The 17,152-nt window shown below is 41.5% G+C and overlaps 1 protein-coding gene across 1 annotated transcript; it reads left to right on the forward strand.

The window, feature by feature from the left end:
* The first annotated feature begins 333 nt into the window (after positions 1-333).
* On the forward strand, positions 334-13,442 carry ntmt2 (N-terminal Xaa-Pro-Lys N-methyltransferase). The gene is made up of 4 exons (XM_044044953.1): positions 334-1,586; positions 7,561-7,733; positions 10,430-10,682; positions 11,573-13,442. Exons 1-4 carry the CDS (start codon positions 1,367-1,369, stop codon positions 11,827-11,829), a joined length of 903 nt encoding a protein of 300 aa, XP_043900888.1. The 5' UTR covers positions 334-1,366; the 3' UTR covers positions 11,830-13,442.
* Positions 13,443-17,152: the final 3,710 nt, after the last annotated feature.

Below are 17,152 nucleotides of genomic sequence, written 5' to 3' on the forward strand. Positions count from 1 at the left end.
ACAATGCATGCGGTGCATGTGAGTCACATAGGAGAACCTGCGTCCAGCAGGAAGTGGAGGCCCAACGGCCGTGTGTGAAAGTCGATCACAGTCGGTCTGAGCAGAGATCGGCACAGATGGATGAGGGGGGAAAAGCAGTGAGGTCGGTCACTCCTGGGGATTTTGAGCTATGGGTGCTTCTCAGCGTAAAGACAGGCACAGAAGGCGCCCGCGCCTCTTTCCTACACTGACCGCAGGCCTTCGGGTTCACAGGAACGCTGGGCTCTTATCAGCCGCACACAGACTGATGCAAAACGACAGCGAGTACAAGCTGACGCTGCTTCGTGACAGATACAAATGAAGCGGTGCCATCTCGTGAACGCCGCGCAGGATGACGGCTCTGAGCTGTTGCTGAAGGAACAGGTCTGTTGTCACGGAAAGCAGGAGCAGGAGTGCAGCTGAACTCTGTTTTTTGAGTGGACGAGATGATGAGAGGCAGCAGCTGAGGTCGGAACGTGATGATAAATTACAGGAAATTAAAGAATTCCAGCAAGTGAAAATAGTTTGATTAAAAACTAAAATCTTACTGTTTCTTCATGGTAACACTTTACAATAAGTGTAAATGAATTAAAATGAGTTAATTCTGTAATAGCCATTTACTAACTGTTAATTAATGGTTTAACTAATTTAATGATGTTATTCAGGTTAATTAAAGTATCACTTTATACATTATTCAAGGGTTTACTGGTCATTTCAGTTAACACTAACTGTTTTACTTAGATAAATAAGACCCTTATTTGAAGTGGGTTTCACTTAACAAAGACTTCACAAATACATTTCATATTCCCTTTCATATTATAAGAATTCTAAGCAGTAGCTTCTTTTATAAATTGTAAACAAACATAAAAAAAGGTTGTGAGTCTACATACTGAGGGAATAAACCGTGTTCTATGTGTGGCTACAATGGGAGCCATGTATACAAACACAAGGAGACTTAGCTAATTTTAGGACGACGACGACATGTGGCACCAACACTTTGAGACTGGACTCTTACATGGGGCTGGAATTTGCAGCCTTCATGCATGCATTCATGCTGCTCCTGAGAATCTTTAGACCGATGGTGTCACCCTTCAGTCCTCCCCCCTTTCCTCACGCTGTCCACAGCAGGTGATTTGTGAATCCGATCCGACGTTCTAAGCACCTCCCCCCCTGCGAAAAAACATCTCTACTGATGACTTGAACTCCAGCAAAGACAGATTTAGCAACAGCCAAAGAAACCATGTGCCAGACGGGCAGTGGAGCACAGTGACAGTGTTACTAGTGTCACTAGTGTCACGCTCTCCTACTATTGCTCACTCAGACACTCTTTGCCTACTGAAGTGGTTCTATGAGCTGCCACATAACAACCACGATGGAGATTGATGAAGACGATAGCAACAGCGCGTTGCCAAACCTCGAGTACAAAGGTGCCCATCAAGCCTTCAGGGATCGTTGGAAAGAGACAGATGACACAATGTGTCGCCACAGCATGTCTTTCCACCTGCAACACACACTGAGGAGCGAGTTCTTTGCCAGTTACTTGTACCTGATGGAGAAGATTCCTCTGGGTAAGAAAGGCCACACTGACCTCTGATCTCACACAGTCACCAGGTCAACATTTTGAACCCTCTCCAGCTTTGACTCTACAAAGAATTTGGCATTGGTAACATAACACACTCAAAGCATACAATAAACCATGTATTTAGAGATGGATTCCATGAGTGCTGATATTGAGTAGAACAACACTATTAGGACTTTTGCTGTAGAATCACTCCACTTCACAGGTGTTCATAATAAGCAGTAATAACACTGACTGTTGGGCACATACACTGTTACTGGATGAGGAGAAGGAGCAGGATACTTCAGTGCAAACCTCCTGCTGTGCTTATGTGACATCAGTGAGGCAGATCATGCCAGATCATACATATATATTATATCTACATTGGCTTACATTAGCCACAAAAATGTCATGAAAAGTACTTAAAAAAAGGTTTTGTGTATTAAAGGTCAGAATTTTAAAATGTCAATATGATTTGTTCATTTGTTTCCATTGTACTGCATTAAGAAATATGAATCATGAGTGTATTTGAAAGTTGCACTAATATAAAAGCCTTGCTGTGATCGTCACTGACCTGAGAGCAGTGGTTTGTGCAAACCTCTGCTTGTCACGAGGCGTCAGATCTGTTAGTGTTTTTGTCTGGCTTAGTCAGTTCTTTTGTTAGTTTATGTTTAAAGTCACGTTAAGTTCATGTCACTTTTGGTGTTGGGTTTGATTTTCACTTCCCCTTTTATTTTGGTAAACGTTCATGTCTTCCTGCCGCGTGGTTTCTTCATCTGTCTTGACACATCTCCCCTAATTCCCTCCTGCACTTCACCTGGTGATCCTTAAGTAATCACTCGCACCTGCCCTTGATTCCCTCTTCACTATATAGTGTCCCCAGTCCCTCAGTCATGTGTCAGTGTGTCATTTATGCTACCAGAGAAAACGTCAGTGTCCAAGTCTGTTGCACCTTTTGTTTAGTTCGCTCTACTGCCAAGTTTGGTTTTGTTTTTTTCTACTTCAAGGAAGAAGTGATTTTGACTTTGTTTGTCTTTTCAAGAGGACAATTAAAAACTCTTGAATCTTTCATCATGCCTCCTGTCTCGTGCATTTGGATCCAAGCAGTGTATTTGCCTTCCTAACACTGCTGTATCAAAAGCCCTATTAAATTACACCATATGTTTCAGATTGGATTCAAGTGACAGGTTTATATATAAAGACATAAAGCCCTGTTACCCTTTAAGTTGCTTTATGATCACTTCACCTTAATATCAAAATGTACTGTATCGTCCGCTGCCCTCAATGAACAGTTGTATGTTTGCATCCTCATTTCATACTAAACCAGAATCCACTGTGCAAATGGAAGGAGACTTTAGGAACACTTCCCTAAATGTTTATATAAGTTAAATGTATGACTAATGAGCCTCACAGGGTTTTAAAAATGCAGCAGCCTTAACTTTTATCCAGATCATAACTGCATGTCACATATCTCATCACTGGCTGCCTGTGTTGTGGAACAATTGCTTTTAAATACTTCAACTGTGGTTCATTAGAATGTCAACCTGCAATAGATTTTGTATTTTGTTTTTAGTCTTCATTAAGTAAGGAAGAAAGGGAGGTTGATGGCCCCCAAACAGTCAAAGAACAGAAGCCTAAGTTTGAAGGAAGTGTCTAAAAGCCAACAATGTGCAGGAGTGGAGCAAATGGGACGAACACCTGAGCGAACTGCTGCAGAAAAATAAAGGAAAGAATAACTTTAGGAACACATCTGTCGACAAGTGGAAGTGGGAATCACAATTGGATATTCCATCTTTACTTTCCTTTTTGTGGCAGCATTTGAAGTCATCCTGACTAGGGAAAGACAGGTAGTGGGTGGCATCTGTCTGCCTGCAGGTTGGAGGCTTCCTCTGCTTGGGAGTTCTATGGACGACATCACTTGCCTGCTACAAACTGTGCCATGCACATCAAAGAGGCTGGACGAGCTGATCACCTGGGCAAGAATGAAATTCAAACCTAAAAAGGAGCCTGTCCCTATGGGAATGAGAGCAAAATGATTGAGCTGTCTTCATTATCAGAGGAGAAGACATCCAGAATTATGGACAAGTCTATCCATCTGGGAAGACTAAGATGTGACTTCAGTGGAACCATCAATGTATCTCTCTAGCATGTCCTCTCTGGCTTGTTCAGGGTTTGTTCTGATGGGGACACAACCAAGGTGCTCAGGAAGTTGGTCAAAATGGTGGAGGAGAGACGATAGGAACCAAACTCCAATGGGAAACCACTTCTTCAGGTGGGGGAGAGGAGACCAGCATCTGACCTGTCAACAGCAGAGGCTGAGTGGCATATGGGGATGCATCTTGGAAGGAAACCCCATTTCCCAAGGGAGATCTGCAGAACCACGTTAAGGCCAGACATGGTGCTATGGACTTCAGCTGAAAGATCTGCTCCTCTAATAGTGCTAACAGCTAACAGGTGGATGGACTGTGAAGCTCTATCTTGTGGAGGTGGAGAGCCACACTCCACAAGGCCACTAGGCGATATCAGAGGAGGTGGAGAAGGCAAGTTCCTGGGTCTGGCTGAGAAGACACAATCAGTCATGGGGAGGGAATAACACCTTGAGAGGGGGAGCTGCAGGGGGTGGCAGGGAGACATCCCTGTTCACCCAGCCACCAGGAGATGTTTCAGGATAAGGGGCGAAACATCAAGGAGCGGTGACTGATGACCCTGCAGCTACCAACTTTGGTTTGCGGTCCAGCATATGCCTGACTCAGGGAAACGGATGTCCCTGTCAAGCATAGTCCTGGTGTGACAGGACTAGAACTCAGCAGTGCATGTATATGTATTACCATTCTCAATGTTAAGCAGAAAGTGAGCCTTTTGTTAAATAAGGTATGGAAGTAAATTTTATAGCACCTTTCACAGATATAAAATCACAAAGTGCTTCACAATAAAAATATTATTATAAAAATAATAATAAAAAAATAAAGTACAAAATAATACAATACATAAAACACAAAAACGGACATTCGTTTAAAACCCTAAAATAAAAACCTTACTGGTAGCCAAGTTGTTCAGTAAGAGTTGGTATCCATGTCTCACACTCTCAGGAATGGTGGGGCACTGGCACCACTGTCACAGTTAGTGCTGACCATGTATCAGTACTTCTGACCACCACACTTCAAAAATCTAATAAAGCTAATCTTTAAGATGGCTACTGCTAAGAATACATGTGATGCAATGTATGCAGGTGCTGGACTTTAACACATGGTTGTGTAACATTAAATACAAAGGAAATGGGCAGAGCCCTGTCCTTCCTTGGTTGAGAGTCAACAAACAAGCCTTTAACAGACTCTGCATTGCATTGTGAAAGTACTTTTCATTGTTGACGGTTGTAAGTTTGAGTTGAAGCTAATCCTCTCCAGGCAGCGCGCTCGTCCATCGTAACACCACGGGCTGCAGAAACAGGAGCTCCTGGCTTGCTGTCCGCATGGCACAAACTTGATACAGGGCCCATTAATGGCATGGCACGTGGAGCATGACAGCACTGTCTCCAGTCAGTCAGCGCTGTGCATGACAGTCACAGGCCTGCAGTCAGCACAAACACACATGCCAGCTTTAAATGCACTAAATGCAATAGTGAACTGTCTTTAAAAGCTCACTTCATGACAAATCTGTCGATATTAACTGTACACATGTCGGATTGGCACTGCCATGGATTAAATTTAGGCTGAAGACTTAACGTTAATCTTCAAGCCTCATTATCAGGTCACCAGATGCCTTATATTCTGTTACACTGAAGGTCAATGGTTAACCCTTCCGGTGTTGTCTATGAGCTGAGTTCTCCTCAATATTTCTGCGTTTGTCTGATACTGCCCTCGGGCCCCTTTGGTCATCCCTCACTGGCCCACATGAGGTTAATTAGAAATGATGAACTAAAGGTAAATAACAGGGCTCCACAGTGTGTGCACCTACTGTAATACATTGATCATGGGTGGTGACTGACAATATACTCACTACATTAGACCACACTACACCACAGTATAGTATATTAGTATTCATTATACAGTATAGTAGTTTCCTATTGTCAGTGGAGTTAGTAATAATTGAATAAAATCTGCCTGGCCATTGCAATAGACCAATCAAACCTGATGCCATGATGAAGTCTTAGAAAGGATGGTTCATGTTTTGTTGAGGTAATGTTATATGAGGTGCTGTCAATGGAAACCTGCTTAAGTCATGAAACCTCACTGAACACTGAAGTAGCAAACTTACTGTATATATTTGAACTTCATGATAGCAGCAGTAGAAGTTAAACAACCTCCTCTGTGCTGTGATTTAAAATAATTGATATTTCTCGCCCTCACTCACCTCGCAGCATTGGGTAGAGTTAGCCTCAGTAGACATAAGTTATCCTTTAATATACTTGTGGAGGACGTTGTTGCTTGTGTCTCCACTGGCAGCCATGTTTATTACTAATACATTTTCCTCTCATGCTGGTTCTCAGTGCAGGGAGCAAGTTTGTGATGGACACAGCACTGTCAGCACTGGCAATGTGTCAGAACAACAATTAAAGAACAAAAAAACATCTCAACTTTCCCTTTAAGTATATCACAAGGAAGCGTTTGTATACTTTGTTATGTTGTGTCCGGGATCTCTGCCTTGCTCTCGATGTTTCGAACATGGAGGAGGGAGTCCAGGTGGAAATAAATCCCCCTCTTAATGTTTCACTGAGTTGCAATGAATTCTGCCACTGGAAGTACTTGACAAGTGGACGGACATTCCCCCATGAGCCCCTGATCTCTGCCCCTCCCTAATCCCTGCCTCACCAGGAGCATGTCCTCTAAAGTCTTTGGAAATGTTGCATCTCAGCAAATACATAAGTCGCATTATGTCACTTAAATCATAGTGTAACACAAAAGTGTTATGCTATAGATCCTTAAAGGCCCACAGCCCATTAATTCTTCTGACTGGTAACCTAAAAACATCTGTAAGTACACAACACTGCAAACTAATCAATCAGTGTGTCATCATATATCATGTAACAGCTGAGAAGAGTGTAAGAGGGGGCACAGCATGTCCTTATTTATAGTCCTCTGGTAATCAAATCATCATTCTACATCTCCTGTGAGATTGTGATCAGCGATCCTGTCCATATGTAACTGGTGGCATCTGTGTTTTGTTCTGTTTATAGAAACAAGGACCAGGCGTTAAATTAGTTTCACTTTCATTTCTACATCGGGGTATTAGGGACACACTGAAGGAAAAATAAAAGCATGTTGGCGAGAATAAAGTTGGTATATACGAGATACTTATGTCACTTTTTTAGTAATTCATTGTGATGCCATGCAGCTTCAGTTTATCATAAGAATTAATATGCCTTTAAGCACTGGTTCTCTGTTACACAACTTTTGGATCGTTAGTAATATTAGGACTTTTTTCTTAAAAAGTCCTAAAGCCACTGAAGCAAATGGAAAAAATTCAAGTCAATATATAACAAAAAAAAAGATAAAAGAGTTAACAACCCACAACATAAGGGACATAAGTCATATACCTTTTCCCAGAATAGAAATGCAGGGGATAGAAAAGTCCCTGTCAGGTAAAACAATGACAAAACATTTTTTCCAAGTAAAAAATAATTAAAATAAGTTACAAACATATGTAACACTTAATTATTGCCATTTTTTTTACAAATACACATCAATCCACTGCCATGCCTTATGTGTTGTAACAGTTTCCTTGCAACTTAATCACTGGTTGAAAATTGTATCGACTGGTACAGAAATAGATCTGGTAGAGATGCACAGGTGTGAAAATGTAACATTTCAACATTAAAATGTATCAAAACAACTAGAAGTCAGTGATTGTTGTTGCTCAGCTGGTTAGCTAACAACCATCACCGCCATGCAAACTCTAACTCCTGATTTCACGCGTGATAAATAAAGATCCTGTCAAGATTTTATGAATCTGATTTTTGGTTTCTATCTGACCGTTTACCCTGACAGTGAAGCTGTTCCCCGTCACCTGTGAGTACATCAAGGGTGAGAAGCAGTTTTACTACCGAGCGCAGCAGTTTTACGAGGATGTGCCTGCCTCGGAGGAGGGCATGATGGGAGATTTTGTGGATATATCCAATGTTGATCTGGAGGGTTCCCGGGAGTTTCTGAAGAGCTTTGTGGTGAGTCCATCTAAAAAAAAACACATTCACATGTAAAAACAAAGACTATGACTATTAAATAGATACATTATGTCATATTACACATACTACACTGATTTAAAGTTGTATTTTCTTCCTAAAACACTTTGTAATTGTTATGAGAAGAACAAATAAAGATAATTATCATATTATTATTTTTATTATTAACACCAAACACACACACACACAGTGAGGCTTCTGACCTCTGCTTGTATCACTTTACTCCTGTACCGCTTACATGTCTGTCATAGTCTATTTTCATCAGCCCTCTTCTGGATAAAGAATTACATGAAACCAGAGATGTATAAAGTACTACAGACCAAGACTTGAGTAAAAGTATCAAAAAGTGACTTCAGTAGAAGTTGAAGTGTTCTTTAAGCACCACACTTAAGTACTAAAGTAGTCAACATTTTTTGGACTGAAGTATTGCCAGTAGTTTCTTTTAAAATGTACTACTCAAGTACTGAAAGTAAAAGTAGAAATATTGTGTCACGCAGTTATGATAGCCAGTTAGTTAACGTTAGCTAGGTGCTAAGTGAACACCGCAGCATGGCAGGAACTGTTGGCAGCTAGCTACTTAGCTAGCGCTTACTGATCGCTCAAGCTGGTGTGCCGTTTGTGTATTATATTTGTAACTTACCTCAAGAAATACTCAACAAAATCTATCTATGACTGTTGTGTACTTCATCTCTCATTCACAGTACAGTTGACATACAGTATGTGTATGTTGTACATGTCAGTAAAAACTGGAGAGGGTTTTTTTTTGGATGCTAAAAGAATCCACATGCTAATTTTAGAGCAATGGGTTTGGCCCAGAGACGGGGTTATTCAGAGAGGATCAGTTTTACTCGGGCTCTAATTATAACCTGCTAACATTGGATGTCTTAAACAGATGAATAAGTGGTAATAAGTTTTAACTGCTGCGAATGTAAACACAACACGTTAATACAGCTCAGTTCTGAGTCAGTGTTTCCCTGTTAATACAGTACAGAATATTGACATTGTATTCCCTGCACTAAAGGCCTGTTAACCTTTTTACACCAAAATTCCCACATTTGTTGCAGAAAAAGGGGGATTAAAGTGTCAAAGAAACAAAAAACAATTCAATTAATAACCTTGAGAAAGTGTAAATACAGATTAATTAACATAAATATTTCCATACATAAATAATGCATGTACAATGATAAGGGAACAAATTCTTTTTAATCTTAATTTTTAATCTGAGCACAGATTTCTCTCCTGGTAAGGTGCTGCAGGTCTCCCTCATGTGAGAGCCATGTCGTACTATAATGAGGAAGTTGTCATTTGAGGAAATGATGCATCATGGTCAATTTCAAATATTCTAAATCTACTGTACAGTTACAGTGTTATAGGGTTTTTATTTTATGTGGGCATACTATTAAGAGACCACATCACAATTTCTCAGTTATCCAGTTCACAGCTAAATAATAAACACTGTCCTGTCTCCCTGTACTAACAGACATACTACTGTACTGAATGCTGACAGAATTGCATAATTGAGCAGTAAAAACAAAATCAACGTTTAAATGTGGAGTCTTGCTGAATTTGTCATCATTTGACAGACTTTTTTAAATCTTTATTTATTTATTTAGTTATTGAGAGGTCAGAAGATTTTGTTGAGACATGTTCCAGGGGGATGTTGTTGTGTGCGGGACCGGTCCAGCTTTCCTTCACAACATCATCCAAGTCACCATCTCAGACAAAATACTGCTTTCAAAATTTGATGAAATTCAAAATTGACTTCTAAATTCAGAGCAACGCAACACCTCATTTCAAAGGGCTCCATCTATCCATGCAGAAGTGTTGTCATGCAGCCTGAGACAAACTATGATCTTTACCTTTAATGGTGAGAGGGATAAGAACGTGATGACACATCTGTCATAACTGTGACTTTAGTGATGGATGATGTCATCGCTTTATCTGCTGTTACCAGATACATTCAAATGTTTGATAAAGAATAAGTTAATTATTCAGCTGAGTAACTTTTTTGGACATGTGTTTCTTTTGTTGATGTTTTTTTTAGTAGAAATGTTATATATTAGTAGTATATATATATATATATATATAGATATATATTATTTGCAGTTTTTTAACTAATAAACTGAGTGCTGCTGCACCTCCTCGTCTTTCTGTAGACTACCTGTGCTCTGCACGTGCTTTGAACCTAACATCTCCATTGAAAATAAGCATGGTAGGAAAAAAAAGATTTACAACTCAGCCAGATTAAAGTGAGCTACATGCACCCAGAGCAATATGGCAATAATTCACCAAAACCAGGAAGCCTCTCGTAACAAGCTCAGAGCTCCTCAGGGCCCCATCTCTCATACAATCACATACTGGGGCCCCTGATGTGGATGGGGTTGGAGTGAGGTCAGAATACCAAATGAAAAGGAAGCAAAACCAGCGTGATTCAAGTGAGGAGACTTTGTTCCCCTGTGGTAAAGTTCGTAGTTCTGTTGACCTGAGGAACTGAGGTCTACTTGCTTGTGCTGTCGGTGCTTTTGAGGCCTGACATCTGGTACAGAAGAAGCCTGCATGTCTTAGAGATATGGTAATAACATGCTGCAGGGAAGCAAACATGGCACACAAATCCATGTCTCATGCTCACTTTTTAACAAATGACAGTTCTGCATTTAGACTTCGTCTTTCACTCACAGGGTCCGGGTAAGGCCGGCACACACTGCGCTCTGGACTGCGGCTCCGGGATCGGGCGCGTGACTAAAGGAGTCCTCCTTCCCGTGTTTGAGAAAGTGGAGATGGCCGACATGATGGAACACTTCCTGCTCCACGCGCACGAGGAATACCTGGGTGACGACGCTGACCGCATCGAGACCTACTACTGCTTCAACCTGCAGGAGTTCACGCCCCCAAAAAACAAATACGATGTCATCTGGATGCAGTGGGTGGCATGTAAGTATGAGAGGCGTCGTCTTGAGTCCTTTGTCTTGAGTCCACTTGTGCATACTATCCCGGGGGTTCTAAAATAAGGGTCTACGTTGGTGTCATAGACCTATTGTATGACAACAGGTCTATGACAGACCTCTGCACACTGGCAGATGTTGAATGTACGAGAGATTTCACTCATCTTTATTTAGCACTTTCACCCATTCATACCCTGCTGGCACAGGACTAATCAGAATAGCGTACCTGGAATCAAGTCCACAACCTTCCACTTGAAAGACGACTCACTCTACCACTGAGCCACCATGGCCCCAGCTTTGGACTTGTTTCTTGCATATCCAGATTTTATCCAACTGGTTTTGAAAGTCCCAGAGAAGCAAAACCTACATTACAGTTTTGAGCGTTTCACTCACGCTGCAGAGAACTCCACTGTCGCCGAGGACAGAGGAATTCACCACCATGACAACTCCATTTCATATGCATCCACATTTAAAAGCCACACCGTCAACGTTGGTATGTTCACGTAGTTTTGTCTGGACGCACAAATCCGATTTTATCTCTTGCACTTAAAAGTGTGGGAAGTTTAACTGAAGAGATATGATCCGAGAACCAAATCTGCATATACTGGAAGTGAAGTTATGACCAGGAGAATGTTGAGATAACAAAGACAGACAAGATGTTGATTTTGGACATGAAATTCCAATTATTGCCAATGTTTTCCCAATGCACTAAATAATACTAAAATGATCTATAACTCATTGTTTATTTATCTGGACACTTTACTTTGTTGACATGCCAGTTGGAAACTGTTTAGAAAAGTGAGTGCACGTTTAAAAACTTTTTATTTCTGAAGTGAGCTGTCATGAAGATACCTCAGTTATGAGTTTTCTTTCCTTCAGGTCACCTGACAGACAGGGACCTAATGAACTTCCTGTTCCGATGTAAGAAGAGCCTGCGTCCAAACGGCGTCATTATCATGAAGGATAACATGGCCCGGCAGGGCTGTAAATTAGACCCCATCGACAGCAGCATCAGCCGCCACCTGGACATCATGAAGAGCATCATCGCCAAGGCTGGTCTGGAGGTTCTGGCTGTGGAGAAACAGGAAGGCTTCCCTGAGATCATCATGCCTGTCTGGATGATTGCGATGAAATAGAGAGTGACATTATTGTTGAGTATTGACTCTCAAACACCAAGAGGAAAATCCAACCTGAAGCTGAATTCACACTTTATTCCACTTGTGGTCACTTCTCTAAGAAACTGCAACAACATAGCGAGGAATCTTCTCAATGTCATCAGAAGATAAATCGTGAAACAGCAGTGTGGACAGCATGATGGCACCCAGGGTGATTTCAGGGAGACGGGAGTCATTTTTGCTGCTTTGCACTGACATGAAATAAAGCGTTAGTGGAACATCAAACATCTACAGAAGCACTCTGTATGTCTACGAAGACATACTTTCATTTACTGTCCGGCAACCACCCTCCGGGTTTTGTATTTTTGACGATATCAAATGTCTGGATGCTCAGTGAGAGCTTCTTCCTGTCGAAACCCCCAAAATCAACAGAATAACACGTGAATTTAGATTTACTGTTGTTTTCTCCTCTCAGTGAAAAATGGCCAATGACAACGTTTGAAAGGGAAATCCAGAAGAACAAATATAAGTAGTAGAAGTTAAAGAAAAAAACTCCAGTGTGACGTGAGGTAAACGCATTGATTTTCTTTATGGACACAGGCTTCAGTTTACATTCAGAAAACAGGTAATGTTATAATTTGTAATATTTAGATATGCAAAACTTAAGCACACATACATTTTCTTAGGCGACTGAAAGTCATTGTTTCTTCATCCTCGCTTGCATCCATGTTTTCAGTGAAAGTGAACACCCATGGCTTATGAAACTACACAAAACCCCTGAACATAGCATGACAGAGTCTGCAGAGATCAAGTGACACATGGGAACAGTTGAATTAATTCTGTGACGGTGTTTGAGCCGACGTTCACTTGGGGGTTTTTTTAAGTACAAGATTGGTTTGGAATTACAGAAAATAACTTTCTGACGTTGACTTAAGCCTCCTGTCAGTGTTCAAAGTTACATCAACATCCCGCTGTAGGCAGGATCACCAGAGAAATAACTGCTAGCGTTTTGGGACGGAGGCCTTTTTTATCTTAAGCCCCTCCCACCACATGAGCACAGATATGCAACTGCTCATCTCTCACATTTCACTTTAAGACTTCTGTTCAGTTTTGTCGGTTTCATTGCAACGTAGGCAGTGGTATTAGCCGGACTAACGACCTTAATAGCAGTCTGCTCTGGGCTCATTCACACCCGCTCTTCTTTATCGAAGCCTAGTTTGTTTGTTTGTTTGGAGGTGGAGGTGTGAAAGCACAACCAAACTCTGATGCGCATCAAAGAAGCTGGTTCAACAACAACAACAAATAACATTTTTTGTGACCCTATTTTTAGTCCTGTATATATGTTTGAAGGCATTATACTGTACAAATAGAAATGCTTGTTATCATCTGTGTTACCTGACAAAAAGCAGGTCCTCAGTGGACTGTGTGCGCTCTTTGTTTTGATTTGTTTGGCAGTTTTGATCAGTTTGATCAGATTCTGATCAAACTGGCATGTAGATACTGTTGTGTGATGCTTCCGTGCATTTAGTCATTGAGTAGAGGTTGGTCAAATGTAAATATGAGTCTTGTGTTTTATACTTTTGCCTGTAACGTTGTATGTTGACATTGCCGACTAAATGTGATATTTATATTGACCTTGTCTGTGTGTCGTGTGTAAATGCAGACGTAGACGTGATTCACTTTGATTCCACTTTTCCTAACATCCATACGCTGAGCTTCAATTCTTCTGTTTTCCTCAGAGACAAATATCAAACTCTAAAATCATATGGATGCAATTTTTCCTCCTATGTTGCAAACAAAGACTAATAGAATTAGAGCTGTATAATCACCTTTGGCGATTATAATCAAGGCTGGTGCGTAAATGCTCTCTAAATATTTCTACAGTACAGCTGGTCCACGCCCCCGACAGTGACCGCACTGCAATCTTCCACATAGCTGCCTCAAAACACAGGAGATAATTGAGATCCTCTCAAATCGTTATGGTAATTCTCCTAAGTATTATTACTGTTATTATTTTTTCAGACTAACAGTAGAGGCAGCACATTGTTTTGGGCTAATGACTTTCAGCTGGGCCCCTGAGGTGGATGACGGGGTTGATTATTTCCTGATTTTGACAGACAGTGCCTGCTTTCATATCTGCCCTGGCTTGATTTCAGGCCTGTCACATGTTGTCTGCATAAAACACATCCAGGAGTCACCTCAAATATTCAGCATCTGTGTGCGTAAGCGCTTGACAGCAGCGAAACCTCTCATGAAAGGAGAGTTTGTCAGTGAGCAGCCTGGCACTGTGAAAGAACAAAATGTTTGAAGTGTTGAAGGCGAGGTGGCGTGAGATGATCTCCACAACATGTTTCTCTCGTCAGTGTGACTCTGGAGATGTGAATAGACCAAACTGCATTTTCCACATCCTGTTTGCATTACAGATCAAAATACCCCAAAGTTAAACTTTTTCTTTTTTTGCTCCCGCAGCCAAATGTGCTGTCACCTTTTCAGGAGTGGTTAGCATCGCTGACAGTCAAGACCATCATTTCTAATACGGCTCAATGTCGTCTGCAGCCGCTCGACAGCGCTTTGAATATATTAGCAAGAGTAACGCTAATTTGTCCCGTCACGTCGGCGGAGCAGAGGTTTGGGCCCGAGTCCAGACTGAGTGTGTCTCAGACAGCTGACGGAGACAGGAGGACGACACGGGAGCGCACAGCGGGAGGTAGTTCAGGGAAATTCCAATTGCTTTATTAATATGCAAAACTCTACAACTTGGAGCAGCTCACCTTCACTGTAAGCCAGAGAGCCAAGAGCTAAAGTTACACGTCAAAATATAGATAAAACCAAACAAGCGCTTTGGTAATAGCTGCTTGATATTCCTGGGAATCCACAGCCGCCAACTAGTGAAGACATTTTCATCTTTATTGGACAGTGGACATGAGACAAAATGTGTAAGAAATGGTCCACAAACCAAGGACATTGTTCTATGTGTAGCGTCTCTAGTGTGTTTTACTCTGATGAGAGGTGGCTAACCTGAGCTGGGGTTTCTCTAATCAACTTAATCCAGTAAATGTTTATGATTTTAAAGCACTATAGCTTTTAACCCAACATCTAAACACTTAAACACTTTCCAATTATAATTGCTCTTATAATATTCAAGTCAGTCACCACAAATATTAAATGATTAAGTTCAGCAGTTACACATTGTCATGTTCTGTCGTCCACGTCATCTTATTGTGAAAGTCCCTCTTATTTTGAAGTCTTTTTCGTCCCTCGTCTGTGTGCACTTGACCCAACCCGTTTCACCTGTGTCTCGTTCGTGGTCGCCCTAATTCCTCGCCGTATATAACCACGCCCTCTCCCTTTGCCTGATTGTGAGTTTGTCATTCGTGCGTGTCGCTTCTTGTCAGTGGATTGTTTGCACGTCCGAGGATTCACTTCCTTCTTGTGTGTGTGTGCTCTGCTTCTGGGAACTGTTGGAAATAAACCTTTTTCTTTCACTTTAACACAGTTCAAAAGATGCAGGCCTGGACGTAGCTCGGTTGCGTTGTAGCCGAAAATGCAAGGGCCAAAAATAAAGCAACGGCACCTTATTCCACAGGTGCTGTAGCCACGCACACGCAGGATGTGGGCCGGCAGAAGCACCAACGTGCCAGGTTCACTGAGCTGAATGTTGTTTTTAGAATGCCACGATCTATTAGTCTCAAAAAGTGACAGCATGAATCATCTTTTCTTTTTTTTTTAACAAATGAATTGGCCGCCCCTCTAACCACATGGGGAATCTTTGTTTGTTTGTCATCAGGTGATGATTCTGTTTTGTCTTAACCTTGAAATGATGTTGTACAATGGAACTTGTGATTTACTGAACGAGACAAAAGAAATCACAACTTAAAGCCACTGTTTAGCTTATTTTCATTCTTTTGGCTGCAATCGACAACACTTCAGCCTCTTGGCACTGCTGGTGGAGATTTAGCATTTTAGACGGAGTATTCTGGTTTGTTGGAGAGACAGAGTGGTTGTTATGATATGGCTTCCACCCACACGCAGAGACAGCAGTCGGCACCCTCACGAAGCACCATGGGGCGGTTTTCCAGAGCGGAGGCATCAGCACAGAAAGCCTGAGCTTTCATCCTGAAGAGACTGAGTCTTTGTGGAATATCCAGTCAACAGAAACCTCAGTCAGTCTCTAAAGTCCTGGATGGTTTCAGCGAGACAGAGAGAGGAGTCGTCCTAACCTCTATTCCCTGGGAGACCTCACCCAGAGGAATGTGCTTTCTCTTCATCTCCAGTTCTCACAGTAAATCACGTCAGGAAAAAAACAGAGACCTGATGATTTTTGGGCTGTGTTTTTTTTTTTTCTGCTGCCCATGCAGGATTTTAACTCTCCCCGCATGTTGTCAAGGGTCTGAGGGATTTTTCCTTTTCTGTCCTCAGTTCAGAGGGCATGGATCACTTATACAGAGGCCGCTTAGGACCGGCCTCGATCATGGAGGCTGGTTCAGCTGCTGCTGCCTGAAAGGATTTTAACACATGATGACAAACAAACAGAGATTAAACTAATCTGGTGAGTTATAACCACAGTCCAATATAGTCGAGATCACTGGAAACGAAACTGTACCAATAACAAGGATCATTTCTACTCCCCAAAATGACCTCCCTGCTGAGCAGCGTTGGATGGAAAGCATTGCTCACAACAACAGAAAAGAAAAATTCCCATCTGAAGCTGGCGTGAAAGTGTATGTGTGTGTGTGTGTGTTGTGATGGAGTAATTCAGGGTCAGTATGTTCTTGGCTGCGTGTGCAGACCCAGAGGCGCATATTCAGCTAAATACTGCTGTAACCTTTTTGCAGCGTTGTGTGTTCTGTACATGTGTGCATTTGTCTTCCATGTACAGTACAACAACAACAACAACAACAAAGAAACAACAGATGTGTCTGCACCAACAATTCTTCTGTTGCTTCATTTAAAAAAAAGGAAGGAGAAATGACTGCATGAAACTAAGTTTTTTGTCAAAATAGAAACACATTTTAAATTAAGAATAGTTTTTTATATACAGCATGTAATTCTCCTTCGTTTTTCCTGTTTCCTGTTAGTTTTCTTCTCAGTTTCCTTTTACTTTATGTTTAAGAAAAAGTTGAAAAAAGATGTTTAATGAAACGAGTTTTCATCGGACTGTATGAGACTAGATTTAACACTCATACATGTGTTGAATAAAACACATAAACTAAATAAACTATAAACTTTCACCATAACTATCCCTCGCATTGGTTCACGCAGAAACACTGGCCACTGCACTGGATGTGCCCGTCTCCTGCTCACCCAGGGGGACGGCTATGGTGGCCCTCGGCCCTCGGTCTGG

This window comes from Solea senegalensis, linkage group LG14 (genome assembly GCF_019176455.1).
Source record: "Solea senegalensis isolate Sse05_10M linkage group LG14, IFAPA_SoseM_1, whole genome shotgun sequence".
NCBI lineage: Eukaryota > Metazoa > Chordata > Actinopteri > Pleuronectiformes > Soleidae > Solea > Solea senegalensis.

Bases quoted from the DNA above. Each gene is read 5' to 3' on its own strand.
- ntmt2 (XM_044044953.1), top strand. From the start codon at position 1,367: ATGAGCTGCCACATAACAACCACGATGGAGATTGATGAAGACGATAGC. The intron at 7,734-10,429 runs GTGAGTCCATCT...TTTCACTCACAG, and splicing joins AGTTTCTGAAGAGCTTTGTG to GGTCCGGGTAAGGCCGGCAC. The intron at 10,683-11,572 runs GTAAGTATGAGA...TCTTTCCTTCAG, and splicing joins CTGGATGCAGTGGGTGGCAT to GTCACCTGACAGACAGGGAC.